Genomic DNA, 12,092 nt, shown 5'->3' on the forward strand with positions numbered 1-12,092 from the left:
GGGGTGTTTGTGGGGGGAGGTCTCTGCATTGAGGGGAGACTGAGCAGGTTTGGGAGCTGGACGGGAGGTGTTTGTAGTGACTTGCCAATGGATATCAAGCAGCTGGTGTGAGGGACCCCCTGCCCCCACTGGCCACAGGTCGGGCAGCAGAGGATCCCTTAATCCCCCCAGGCCTTGGGCATTGGCTTTGGTGTCAGCCCCTCAGTCTGCCACCCCCGCTCCCTGCCCCCCTCCTGGCCAAGGACGGTGCCGCCTGCCCACGTGCGGGACCTGGGTGCAGCCCAGCTGGTGTCTCTGCTCTGGCCCTGAACACTTCCACCTCAGCTGGTCCAGCATGCTGGGCACCGTTCTGCTGCTGGCCCTGCTCCCAGGGATCACCACCTTGCCCAGCGGGCCACCTGGTATGTATGGGCAGGGAGGTGACAGGTCTGTCATGCTTCTATCCCTGTGTCACCCTCTTTATTTTTTTTGAGATGGAGTCTTGCTCTGCCACGCAGGCTGGAGTGCAGTGGCGCAATCTCAGCTCACCGCAACCTCCACCTCCCCGGTTCAAGTGATTCTCCTGCCTCAGCCTTCTGAGTAGCTGGGACTACGGGCGTGCACCACCACGCCTGGCTAATTGTTGTATTTTTAGTAGAGACAGCGTTTCCCCATGTTGGCCTGGCTGGTCTCTAACTCCTGACCTCAGGCAATCCGCCCGCCTGGAACCTCCCAAAGTGCTGGGATTACAGGTGTGAGCCACCGCGCCCTGCCGATGTCACTCTTTCAACTAGACCTTGGTGGTCCTCCTCACGGGGGTGGGGACAGGGCAGGGGAGCGGGGTGGGGTCTCTGTCCCCCATCCCAAGGGTGGCTCACATCCCCACTTCAGCAAAGCTCCTTGCAGCCCCGGAGAGGGCCAGAGTTGTGGGAAGGGGCCAGTCTACCCAGGCGCTCTTCAGAAGTGGGTGTGGTGTGGGGATGGACAAGGGGGCTCATGCCTGTAATCCCAGCACTTAGAGAGGCTGAGGGGAGAGGATCGCTTGAAGCCAGGAGTTCCAGACCAGCCTGGGCAACATAGACCCCGTATGGCCGTGGTGGCGAGTGGCTGTGGTCGTAGCTACTCCAGAGGCTGAAGCAGGAGGATGGCTGGATCCCAGGAGGTGGAGGCTGCAGTGAGCTGTATTTGCACCACTGCACTCCAGCCTGGGCGACAGAGGGAGACCCTGTCTCAGAAAACAAGAAAAATGGATGTGCAGGCAATCTTTCGTATTTGGAGATTATCCGTTTTACCAGGACCCCGCTCAGCACCTCCTGAAGGCAGACATCAGCTGTGTGTTTAGGGGCACGGAGAGGGGAGGGGATCCCATAGCTGCCTCAGCTTGGACAAGTGGAAGCGTCTCAGATATTGGTGGCCTGGCTGGGCTTTGGCTGTGCCCAGGAGAGCCTTTAGGGAGGGTATCCTCTTCTCTTCCCTTCCTCGTTGGTGACAGCACCTATCTCCCCTTAGAAAGGGGAGCCGCCGGTCCTGCTGCGTCCCCAAGAGCAGCCCTGGGGAAGGTGGGGGAGCTCTGACTTCACCCAGCCGGACCCCACCATCGGGTGCTCGTCACCGCTTCTCTTCCGCCCCAGGGAGGCCTTCGCCAGCTTCGGAGGCTTCTCTAGGGGCGCATGGCTCTGCAACCCGCTCAGCTGCTGGGCTGTGCGGGTCCCAAGGGTCGCCAGGGGGCACATCACCCTCGCGGGAACGTGGCGCGGAGCCCATCATGTGTGAATCAGCCGCCGCAACCGCATCCCTTTTCCAAAGGCGGCGGCGGGGTCGAGGTGGTCGGGTCACTTTTCCCGGAGGCCTAAAGGGCAGCGCGCGTTTTCTCTCCTCTGGGCCGCCCTTCCCCGCCCCGCCAGCTCCCCCGTTCCCCGCGGCGCCGGGCACCTGGCTGCGCAGACCCCTCTTCAGCCTGAAGCTGTCCGACACAGAGGACGTCTTTCCGCGCCGCGCGGGGCCGCTCGAGGTCCCGGCAGACAGCCGCGTGTTCGTGCAGGTGGGGACCCCGGGGACACCAGGGACGGATGCGGGCCGGTGGGGACGGGCGATCCCTGATGGCGCCTCCGTCCCCCAGGCGGCCTTGGCCCGTCCCTCCCCGCGCTGGGGCTTGGCCCTGCACCGCTGCTCAGTGACGCCGTCCTCACGCCCGGCCCCGGGGCCCGCCCTGGCTCTGCTGCGCGAGGGCTGCCCCGCCGACACCTCTGTCGCCTTCCCGCCGCCACCGCCGCCGCCGATCCCGGGTGCCACCCGCCCCGCGCGTTTCAGCTTCCGCCTGCGCCCGGTCTTCAACGCCTCGGTGCAGTTCCTGCACTGCCAGCTGAGCCGCTGCCGCCGCCTCCGGGGAGTCCGCCGGGCGCCTGCGCCTCTGACGCCGCCGCCGCCATCGCGGGTGCGCGGGCGCAGAGCCTGGAATCCGGGCGCCGGGGCCCTTCGGGGGCTGGGCACGAGCGACTCTGGCAGTGGAAAGACGATACTCTCGGGGTCTGAGGATCTGGGGGTTAGGGGAGGTGGGGCGCAGGGGCCCATCTCTGCCGATAGAGTTTCTCCTGGGACAGTGTGGACACTGGGTTCCCCCATGGACAGCTCTGGAATCCTTCAGGGCTGGGGGTTGGATGCAGAACGCCACTAAGGAGACACATTTCTGGGAACCTGGTGCTGGGCCTCACATGCTAGGTGCTGGGAGACGCCGACCATGCAATCTTGTGGGGCTGGGATTTGGGGTCCTTAGGAGCTGGGCGGCTAGCCACTTGTATGCGTAGGGGCTGGGCTCAGGGACCCCTAAGGGGCCAGATTTCCAGGGGTCCCATCTTGGCTGTGGTGGAGAGCTGGACTCAGGTCTCTCTTGGGAGCCCTGGGGACCAGAGCCACGATTCCGGTGCCCTGATGTTCCCGTCTCTTCCCCACCTTCTTCTCCCCCAGTGTCTGCCTCAGGACGAGGCGTGCGCCGGCACTGGCAGTGGCAGCGCCGAGGGCCTGGCTGCCGACGGCCCCCACCTGCACACGCTGACGCAGCCTATCGTGGTCACCGTGCCGCGGCCGCCCCCCAGTGAGCACGCAGTCCTCCTCAGGGGGCCGTGGGGCGGCAGAGCGGGTGGGAAGGACGCCTGGGAGCTGGACCCAGTCTCAGCGTGGCACTTCCCACAGGGCCGCCCAAGAGCGTCCCCGGCCGCGCCGTGCGCCCTGAGCCTCCCGCCCCGGCCCCCGCGGCCCTGGAACCCGCGCCGGTGGTGGCGCTGGTGTTAGCAGCCTTCGTGCTGGGCGCCGCGCTGGCCGCCGGGCTGGGCCTCGTCTGTGCGCACTCAGGTACCGACGACCTCCGCCAAGCCGGGCCCCCAGTCTAATCCCACGCGTCCGGGACCCGGGGCGGCCGCGATCCCGCCTGCGGGGCCTGATCAGCCCTAGCTAGGCCTGCCTCCGCGATGCCCGCAGCAGCCCCCAGGGGCCGCCCTTAGCCTGGCGTGCGGCGCGCAGCAGCCCTTCTGCAGCTCGCCTCCCCCTTCCAGCACCCCAGGCCCCTGGCCTGCCCGCGAGAGCCTCGCCCAGCGGTCCCCAGCCCAGGAGGCCCCAGTGAGGAAGGTAGGTATGGAGGTGGAGGGAGCTGGGTGAGGAAGGAGATCTGACAGTGACGCTTCCTAGCGCTTAGTTCGTGCCAGGCCCTGTGGTGTTTTTTTGTGTGTGTGTTTTTTTTTTTTTTGAGACGGAGTTTCGTTCGCTCTTGTTGCCCAGGCGGGAGTGCAATGGCGCGATCTCGGCTCACCGCAACCTGTGCCTCCCGGGTTCAAGCGATTCTCCTGCCTCAGCGTTCCGAGTAGCTGGGATTACAGGCATGCGCCACCACACCCGGCTAATTTTGTATTTTTAGTAGAGACGGGGTTTCTCCATGTTGGTCAGGCTGGTCTCGCACGCCCGACCTCAGGTGATCCTACCGCTTCGGCCTCCCAAAGTGCTGAGATTACAGGCGTGAGCCACTGCGCCCAGCCTCCAGGCACTGTTGTAAATGCTTAACGCCTATGAACTAACTTAATCCCCTTAACCTCCAGGCGGACACTATTATAATCCCCATTTTAGAGACGAGAATGATGAGGCATTCTCTGAATTAAGTAACTTGTCAAAAGTCACAATGCTGGGTGGAGCTTGGATTCGAACTCAGGCAGTGAGTGGGTCACCCGCGGCAGGCGTGGGCTCTGGGTCGAGCCAGGGGCATTAGATGAGGAGAGGCATTAGGCGAGGAGAACTCAGCATTCAGACCCGGCTCCCACTCTCCCCCCGGCATACAGACCGATGGAAGAGGCCAGTGGTCTGCTGGGAAGGGAGGTGGCCCGCGTAGCGTCCCCTCCCTCACTGAGCCTCAGCCACCCCTCCCAGGGATGGTGCGCCCCCAACGTGGTCCGGAGATACACCCAGCTACCAATTCGGGACCAGGACCAACAGGACCGGACCCGCCTCCCTGGACCTCGGACCTGATGGGGCCACGACCCCTGCGCTTCTCTCCTCCCCCTGTCCCTCCCACCTGTGCTCAAAATAAACCTCTGGACTGACCGGCTAAGTTCTGGTGCAGTCAGTGAGCGCGCAAGGTGCGGGGTGGGGGATAGGTGGGGAGGCTCGGGGAGAAAGCTGGGAGCAGGACTTGGGGGGTATTCCTGAGAAATCCTGACTTAGAGAGGGGTGGAGCCTGGGGACGGAGCCCATATGCCCATATACCCGTGTGCACTCCCGGGCCATGGGAGACTGTAGGGCGTTTTGTCTCAAACAGAAAGCGACACCCGGCCGGGCGCGGTGGCTCCCGCCTGTAATCCCAGCACATTGGGAGGCCGAGGTGGGTGGATCACTTGAGGTCAGGAGTTCCAGACCAGCCTGGCCGACATGGTGAAACCCTGTCCCTACTAAAAAAATACAAAAAAAGAATTAGCAGGGCGTAGTGGCGCGTGCTTATAATCCCAGCTGCTTGGGAGGCTGAGGCAGGAGAATCGCTTGAACCCAGGAGGCGGAGGTTGCAGTGAGCCGAGATAGCGCCATTGCACTGCAGCCTGGGCAACAAGAGCAAAAATCTGTCTAAAAAAAAAAAAAAAGCGGCACCCAACCCCACAAGCGTAAGTTTAAAATAAACCCTCCCCCTCCCTCCTCTCCTTACCCGGACACCTGCCCATCTGCCTCCTGCGATCTTTCTCAAGCCAGGCCTTCTCCGCTCTCCATTACCCCCGCCTGGACCCTGCCCTCGCTCGGCCTCGACCTTCTCTGCCTCTGCTCCAGTTCCCTCCTGGTCTGGACTTCGCCCTCCTCTTAGATTGTCAGTCTAATTTAGAGCTCCTTAAATCCCTCCTGCCCGAGCTCCACTCTACCTTACACAGACAAGAGTGGGACTATCAGCCCCAGTCTACAGAGGAGGAAACTGAGGCTCGGCAAGGCTAAATCACTTGCCCAAAGTCCCCAGGCCTGTCTGACCCCAGAGCCTAGGCTCTTGACCACGACTGGATCTTCGGACTTGACCTTTCGGCCAGAACCCACCCCTCTGCGAGAAGCAAAGCACACAGTAGTAGCTTCATGAGTTAGTCCAGCAACAGAGGGAGGGCATGGGATCCAAGGTGTCGCCTCCACTTCATGAATGAGATAAAGTGCAGGCTGAGGGTCTCCTTCGCCCCGCCCCAGTTCCGGTGTCGATCTCCCCTTCACTTCCATTGGGGGGGTCCCCGGGCCTCCAAACGCGAAGCCACGCCCCCACGTGCGCCCGCCTCCGCGCGGTGTTTTCTGACCTCGGCGGCCTCCGTAGATCCGCCCATCCGAGAAGCGATCTTACAGCGCCTGCGTCTTTCTGACCGGCATGAAGCCACCTCCCAGGCGGCGAGCGGCCCCGGCGCGCTATCTGGGCGAGGTGACCGGTCCCGCGACCTGGAACGCTCGCGAGAAGCGGCAGCTAGTGCGACTCCTGCAGGCGCGGCAGGGCCAGCGGGAGCCGGACGCCGCCGAGCTGGCCCGGGAGCTGCGGGGCCGGAGCGAGGCTGAGGTGAGATGTGGTTCTCGGGACCGGAGCCAGGCTGGAGGCGGGGCTAGGGTGGGGCGGAGAGTGGGCGGGGCCGCGGCAGGAGCCAGCGGGGCGGGGCCAGGAATGTAAGCGAACGGGGGCGTGGCGTGGGGCTGAGTGGCGTGGCGTTAGTGGGTGAGTCTGGGCGGGGTGAGGGGGCGGGGCGTGGACAGGAAGCGGAGACCTAGGGGCGGGGCGAGCTTGGGAGCTGGATGTGGGCGGGGCATAAGTGAAGCGGAGGGGCGGGGCGATGCTGGGGGCGGGGCGTGCGTGCCGCTGAGGGTTGGAGAGTGGGTGGGTGAGTTTGAGGGGCAGGACGAGCCTGGGGGCGGGGCGTGGGCGGGATAAGAGCAAGACTTAAGGGCGGGGCCCTTTTGGGAGTAAGGCGTGGGCGGGGTGAGGGCAAGCTTTAAAGGCGGGGCGAGCCTCGGAGTAATGCGTGGGTGGGGCGAGGGCTAAACGGGCAGAATGAGCTGGGAGTAAGATGCAGCCGAGGCCGGGCGAAAAGCAACGCATGTTGTTGGACAGGATACGAGCTTGAAGTGAGAGAGAATGGAAAAGAGGGGACGAAGAAGGGAGTTGAACGGGGTAGTACTCAGCATAGGGTTGAGCCCTGGCTGCATGAAGGAGCTGGAACTGGCCTGGGACTTACACCTTCCTTAGGTAGCTGGTCACATTCTGGGTGGGGTAGGGGCCTTGGCAGTCACTGGGACTCCTAACACCGGGCCAGCAGGAGACTAAGGCGCAGTAGCGGAGCCCAGAGCATGCAAGGGATCGGGCTTTGGCTTCTCTGCTGCATCCCTGAGTTCATAGAAGTCTCATTCGGCCGCCGCCTCTTTCCTTTCTAGATCCGGGTCTTCCTCCAGCAGCTCAAGGGCCGCGTAGCCCGGGAGGCCATTCAGAAGGTGCATCCGGGTGGCCTTCAGGGACCAAGGCGCCGGGAGGCACAGCCCCCAGCCCCCATAGAGGTGAGGCAGATGAACAGGGTGAGGCTGTCCAGGGCAGGTCCCTGGTGGGTAGGTGGGAGTTGCGGGGGATAACCTGATTAGGAGATCCCCAGGAGGAGCAGGGCTTGGGGGGCCCTTGCAGTCTGATCCCTGGGCTGACCCTGTACCTCTGGCCTCACTCAGGTCTGGACGGATCTGGCTGAGAAGATAACAGGGCCACTGGAAGAAGCCCTGGGAGTGGCTTTCTCGCAGGTACCGCCATTCCCCCAGGCAGGTCGGGGTGTCCCAGAGGACAGGGACACATGGGCCAAATCATGTGAACCTGGGTCCTGGGCCCTTCCTCTTGCCAGCTCTGTGGACTCATCAGTCACTGGACACCTCAAGCCTCAGTGTCCCTGGCTCTGAGGCCATCTTTTGTCTGAGGAGCATCTTAGGGTGGCAGGGAGGATGGGGGAATGTGTAGACGGTGAGAAGACTTCCCAGCTCCCCTTCCTCCCTGATTGTTCTGCCTGCCAGGTGCTCACCATCGCGGCCACGGAACCGGTCACCCTCCTGCACTCCAAGCCCCCCAAGCCCACGCAGGCCCGTGGAAAGCCTTTGCTCCTGAGCGCCCCTGGAGGGCAGGAAGACCCCGCCCCTGAAATCCCTAGCTCTGCCCCTGATGCACCTAGCTCCGCACCCAAGACTTCTGACCCTGCCCCTGAGAAACCTTCTGAGTCCTCGGCTGGCCCCTCCACTGAAGAAGACTTTGCTGTGGACTTCGAGAAGATCTACAAATACTTGTCCTCTGTCTCCCGAAGTGGCCGCAGCCCCGAGCTCTCAGCAGCTGGTGAGAAGGGTGAGGGAGGAGGCAGGGGCAGAGGGATCAGGGGTCCCTGGAGGCAGGCAGGGGTGTCCCCCGCGGCAGGCAGGGGTGTCCCCTTACCCCTCTCCTCCATCCATCACTAGAGTCCGCTGTGGTCCTCGACCTCCTCATGTCACTTCCAGAGGAGCTGCCACTCCTGCCCTGCACAGCCTTGGTTGAGCATATGACGGAGACGTACCTACGCCTGACAGCCCCCCAGCCCATTCCCGCTGGAGGGAGCCTGGGGCCTGCGGCAGAAGGGGACGGGGCTGGCTCCAAGGCACCAGAGGAGACCCCCCCAGCCACCGAGAAGGCCGAGCACAGCGAACTGAAATCGCCTTGGCAAGCAGCTGGGATCTGTCCCCTGAACCCATTCCTGGTGCCCCTGGAGCTTCTGGGTCGGGCAGCCACCCCTGCCAGGTGAGGGGCATGGCGGGCAGGAGGCACACCAGGCCCCCTGCCCTGCCCCTCGGTTCTGCTTGGCTGGCCCTGGCTCTTTCTGAGGATCCCGTCATGGAGGAAGGTCCTTGAGATGCCGCTCAGCTGTGGGGCGGGCCTCTAAGATGCCCCATATTTTGGGGGTCTCAGAAATGGAAACCCCGTTGTACAGGGGTTGGGTGGGGGTTGCAGGACTCCACTCACAAGCCTCCTGACATCAAGGACAGGCAGACAGGGTTGGCCTCCCCGAGTCCCCAAGCCCCACTGTGCCTCGTTGTCTGCTGGGGGCCATAGCTGGCACTGCCCACCGTAAAGGCCCTCGCACATTTTCCCCCTTCCTGTACCTCGGGGCCAGCATCCTGACCACCTTCACCTGACCAGTCGTGGTTACTCCCTGCTGCCAGGTCCTTCCCCTTCCCGGGGGTATTGTGTGACCATGAATAAAGTTGTTATTCTTTCTCTTTCGCTTGTGACTTAAAGATGGAAGTGGGGGCCCTGAAGTGTCAGAGCTTGGGGGTCACAGGGCTGGGGGTGTGTGCCAGGGAGGAGAGCTGCCACCTGACTGGTCTGATGAGGCCTGGGGTGAGGAGCCCCTTGGTGACTGTGGAGCTGACAAGTGTGGATGGGGAGAGCCGGCAGGGCACCTTGGGGACAGGTGTCAGGGATGGGTTTCAGAGTAGGGCAAAGTAACATCGCACAGGTGGAGGGGAGAAGGCAGCAGAGAGTGGGGGTGACCCGGTGGAAGGAGCCGAGCCCCAGGTTGGGCGGTTAGAGGAAGATAGGGGTGGGCTGCCCCGAGTTGCAGGAGGCTAGTGGGAGTGGAATGTGTTCCCTGGGGTGGCTTTGGGACCTCAAGGATCCCTAGAAGGCGGGGAGGGAAGGGCGCTGGAGTCAGGGCTGACCTCAAACCCCTGGGGGTGCTGGGCCCCCGCTTGGGGCCCCGTCCATCAGCTTCACCTGCCCTGTGGGTGTGGACTGAGGGTCGGGTCCGAGGGAGGGAAGCAGATGTCCTCCCACGGCATCGCGTCCCACGCCCAGCTAGTAATCCAAGTCGGTAAATTCTCCATTCGCGGAGCCTGTGCATTCACCCAGCCTTCCTTTTATAGAAACGCTCATTCCTCCCCACACTGCACACGGCTCCCCTGGGGTGCACATCTCTTGGGAGGGCCTTGGAGCGCAGCCAGCCCACTCCGTCCGTGGTCACCGCCCCACCGCACCAGACCCACAAACGCTGCCAATGATGGTGGGCAGGGGGAGGAGGCTTAGGCTGCAGGTACGGTAGGTCGTCGGAGCCTCCCTCCAGGGCTGGCGGAGGGTGCTCCTCGCAGTTCCCCACAGAGCTGAGTCTCTCTCACCACCCCCAGCGCCTCCCCAGGTCAACAGAATTGTGTGTAGAGGGGAGGCAGCTGGGGGTTACACATCAGCCTCCCCCACAAAACTGGTGAAAGGTGCTTGTGATCTTGGTGTCTTTGCAGCCCTGGGAAGCTTTAAAAACATGCAAAAGCCAGACCTGGGTTCCACTTCCAGCCCTACCAGACTCCAGCCACGTGACTGTGGGCACGTAAGTCACTGGCGTTGCCTGGCCCTCGGTCTCCTGGCCTGTAGAATAGGGATGCTAACAGGGCCTGGCTCATTCTCACGATCCCGAAGAGGAGATAGGCTACAAACAGGAGGTGCCAACTCAGCACGCTGCTTGGCATGCAGTAAGCGCTCAATAATAGCTTTTATTATCATGTTCGGCTCAGAGGCAGGGAGGAGTGGAACGGCATGGGAGGGCTGCGGGAGGCATGGCAGGCGGGTCAGGGGCAAGTGGCAGGAGGGCGGATGGGGGACAGCGGTGGGCACCGGGGCAGGGCGCGCTGACCTGTCCTGGGGCCCGGGTTGGGGGCAGGAATGAGCCTGCCCACGCTGTCCCGCCACGGCAGGCGCCACGCATCCTCGACACAGCCGCCATGGCAGGCCTTCGGGCTCCGTCTCCGGGACAGGCGGTGCAGGGCAAATTGGTATGCAGCGTCCGCCCCGTGGGCCCGGGAGAGCCTGCCCCGCAGGGCCAGAGCCCAAGGACGGGCTCAACAGACTCAGTCAAGGTGGGGTTGACGACGGCCAGACAACAGGGGAGGGAGGAGGGACAAGGGGGTCCCCACTTGCAGGGACGCACAATAGCAGAGCCACTTACACGCTGGGGAGGGGGCGGTGCGGGGGTCCTTCTCCTGCCCGGGATTCAGAGTCGGGGGTGGCCAGCCGGGCGGGTGAGATGCGCAGAGAGGAAGGGACAGGGCGGATAAAGGCACGAGGTGGGGCTCCGGCCAGGCCAGGAAGGGACATGGGAGGGGTCTCGAGGGGGAGGGGCTGGGCTTCTCCCAACTCCCTCCCCGCCTCTCCCGGGCTGGGGGCTCCGGGGCGGGATCCTGAGCGCAGTCCTGGCCCCGCGGCGCCCCCCGCCGGGCCGGCCCTCGGAGACCCCGCGCAGGGCCGGCTGGGGGGCGCCGCGCCCCTCACACCAACGCGTAGTCGAACTGCCCGCGCTCGAGCGCCTCCTTGTGGTCGGTCCAGGACGAGGCGGGCATGCGGCTGTAGGGGTCGAGCAGGATGCGCACGCAGCGCACCATCAACAGCACCAGCACCACGAGCAGGCAGAGCACGAAGGCGAACACCGTGCGCTGCTCCGCGTCCAGGCCCGCGCCCACCGGGGGCCCCGTCGACGGCGGCAGGGGCTCCGGCGACAGCGTCCACGTCGCGCTCATGGCTCACATCGCCGCGCGCCCTGCGGAGGAGGGGACCCGCCCCGGGCGCCGGGGATGAGGCTGCGCCCTCCCTCCCGCGCCTCCTCCGCTTCGCCCCCTCCTGCCGCCGCCGCCGCCCCCCTTACCGTGCCCGACCCCATCCCCCGCCCGCGCCTCGGTCCCCGGGCTACGCCCATGCTCGGCCCGCCGGGTCACCGCCACCACCACGCGGGGACCCAACTCTGGCCGTGCGCGCAGGTGGGGGCGCTGAGAGCCGGGAAACGGAGCCGCGCCCGGCCCGGGCCGCACACAACAGGTGCGAACGCGCGGCCGTGGCCCGGGCGCGCGGCGTGGTGACGGTCCCCGCGGCCCCTGCCCCCCGCTCCCTTTGTTCTCGGCGGCCTGGGACCCCCCTCCCCCACCGCCCCCGCCCCCGCCCCGGCGCGCCCCTCACCCTGGCTTCGACCCGGACGGGGACCGACCGCCCGGCGGCCGCGCTCTCTCCGGGACCCGCGCCGGCTCCGCGTTCGGCCTCTCCCCGGCGGCGGCGGCGGCCCGGGCTCCGGCTCAGCCCACCCCACCCGCCCCTGGAGCGGCGGAGACCGAGGCAGGAAAGCAGCGCGCGAGCCGGGCCGCCGCGGCTGTTCCTATGGCGACGGGGGCGGGGCCGCCGCGGGGGGCGGGGCTGCAGGGGGCGGAGGCTGCGCAGGGAGCGGCGCGCGAGCCAACGACCCCGCCCGGGCCTGCGGGAGGACGGAGCCCCAGCCCCGAGGACCCGCGAGCACCCACGACCTCGCCGGGGAGTGGGCAGCTGCCACTCCCACCTCCACTGGCACTTCGGGCCCCCCAGCCTGCCCTGTGCCTGCATTCTCCTCCGCGATAGACCCCACTCGAGACTCCCTGTTTGTGGGGGACCTCAGTGTCCCTACAACACTCATAGGGGCACTCAAGCTCCCCCGGCCCCGGGGACCTCGATCCTCAGAGAGCTCAGGCAGGTCACTGGGATGAGTAAGTCACCCTAGTTTTGTCTGTCACTGGCCTCGTCTTCCAACTCGGGGTCCAGCCCTGGGCAAGGCGTCCACCCACTGCGGCTGCAG

At 65.2% G+C, this 12,092-nt stretch overlaps 3 protein-coding genes across 4 annotated transcripts; 2 read left to right on the plus strand and 1 right to left on the minus strand.

Moving 5' to 3' along the window:
• Nucleotides 1-18: 18 nt before the first annotated feature.
• Nucleotides 19-4,570, plus strand: TGFBR3L (transforming growth factor beta receptor 3 like). Of its 2 annotated transcripts, none has more exons than XM_054463275.2 (6): nucleotides 19-2,020; nucleotides 2,099-2,413; nucleotides 2,944-3,070; nucleotides 3,169-3,327; nucleotides 3,528-3,600; nucleotides 4,390-4,570. In XM_054463275.2, the coding sequence occupies exons 1-5, from the start codon at nucleotides 1,745-1,747 to the stop codon at nucleotides 3,593-3,595; spliced, it is 945 nt and encodes a 314-aa protein (XP_054319250.2). In that variant the 5' UTR covers nucleotides 19-1,744; the 3' UTR covers nucleotides 3,596-3,600; nucleotides 4,390-4,570. The 2 variants fall into 2 exon arrangements, with proteins under 2 accessions (XP_054319250.2, XP_054319249.2); XM_054463274.2 differs by having other exon boundaries at nucleotides 37-2,020; nucleotides 4,302-4,570.
• Nucleotides 4,571-5,797: 1,227 nt separating this feature from the next.
• Nucleotides 5,798-8,737, plus strand: SNAPC2 (small nuclear RNA activating complex polypeptide 2). Its single transcript, XM_063658017.1, has 5 exons — nucleotides 5,798-6,025; nucleotides 6,892-7,011; nucleotides 7,174-7,242; nucleotides 7,507-7,819; nucleotides 7,939-8,737. The coding sequence occupies exons 1-5, from the start codon at nucleotides 5,843-5,845 to the stop codon at nucleotides 8,256-8,258; spliced, it is 1,005 nt and encodes a 334-aa protein (XP_063514087.1). The 5' UTR covers nucleotides 5,798-5,842; the 3' UTR covers nucleotides 8,259-8,737.
• A 1,239-nt stretch (nucleotides 8,738-9,976) lies between these two features.
• CTXN1 (cortexin 1) lies at nucleotides 9,977-11,589 on the minus strand. The gene is made up of 2 exons (XM_054462123.2): nucleotides 11,450-11,589; nucleotides 9,977-11,036 (listed from the first exon to the last, which is right to left on the minus strand). Exon 2 carries the CDS (start codon nucleotides 11,014-11,016, stop codon nucleotides 10,768-10,770), a length of 249 nt encoding a protein of 82 aa, XP_054318098.1. The 5' UTR covers nucleotides 11,017-11,036; nucleotides 11,450-11,589; the 3' UTR covers nucleotides 9,977-10,767.
• Nucleotides 11,590-12,092: the final 503 nt, after the last annotated feature.

The sequence above is a fragment of the Pongo pygmaeus genome, chromosome 20 (assembly GCF_028885625.2).
Source record: "Pongo pygmaeus isolate AG05252 chromosome 20, NHGRI_mPonPyg2-v2.0_pri, whole genome shotgun sequence".
NCBI classification, from domain to species: Eukaryota; Metazoa; Chordata; class Mammalia; order Primates; family Hominidae; genus Pongo; species Pongo pygmaeus.

Coding starts and splice junctions, on each gene's coding strand:
- SNAPC2 (XM_063658017.1), top strand. CDS start 5,843: ATGAAGCCACCTCCCAGGCGGCGAGCGGCCCCGGCGCGCTATCTGGGC. Junction 6,026..6,891: donor GGGGCCGGAGCGAGGCTGAG/GTGAGATGTGGT, acceptor TTTCCTTTCTAG/ATCCGGGTCTTCCTCCAGCA. Junction 7,012..7,173: donor AGCCCCCAGCCCCCATAGAG/GTGAGGCAGATG, acceptor GGCCTCACTCAG/GTCTGGACGGATCTGGCTGA.
- TGFBR3L (XM_054463275.2), top strand. CDS start 1,745: ATGTGTGAATCAGCCGCCGCAACCGCATCCCTTTTCCAAAGGCGGCGG. Junction 2,414..2,943: donor CGCCGCCGCCGCCATCGCGG/GTGCGCGGGCGC, acceptor CTTCTCCCCCAG/TGTCTGCCTCAGGACGAGGC. Junction 3,328..3,527: donor CCTCGTCTGTGCGCACTCAG/GTACCGACGACC, acceptor TCCCCCTTCCAG/CACCCCAGGCCCCTGGCCTG.
- CTXN1 (XM_054462123.2), bottom strand. CDS start 11,016: ATGAGCGCGACGTGGACGCTGTCGCCGGAGCCCCTGCCGCCGTCGACG.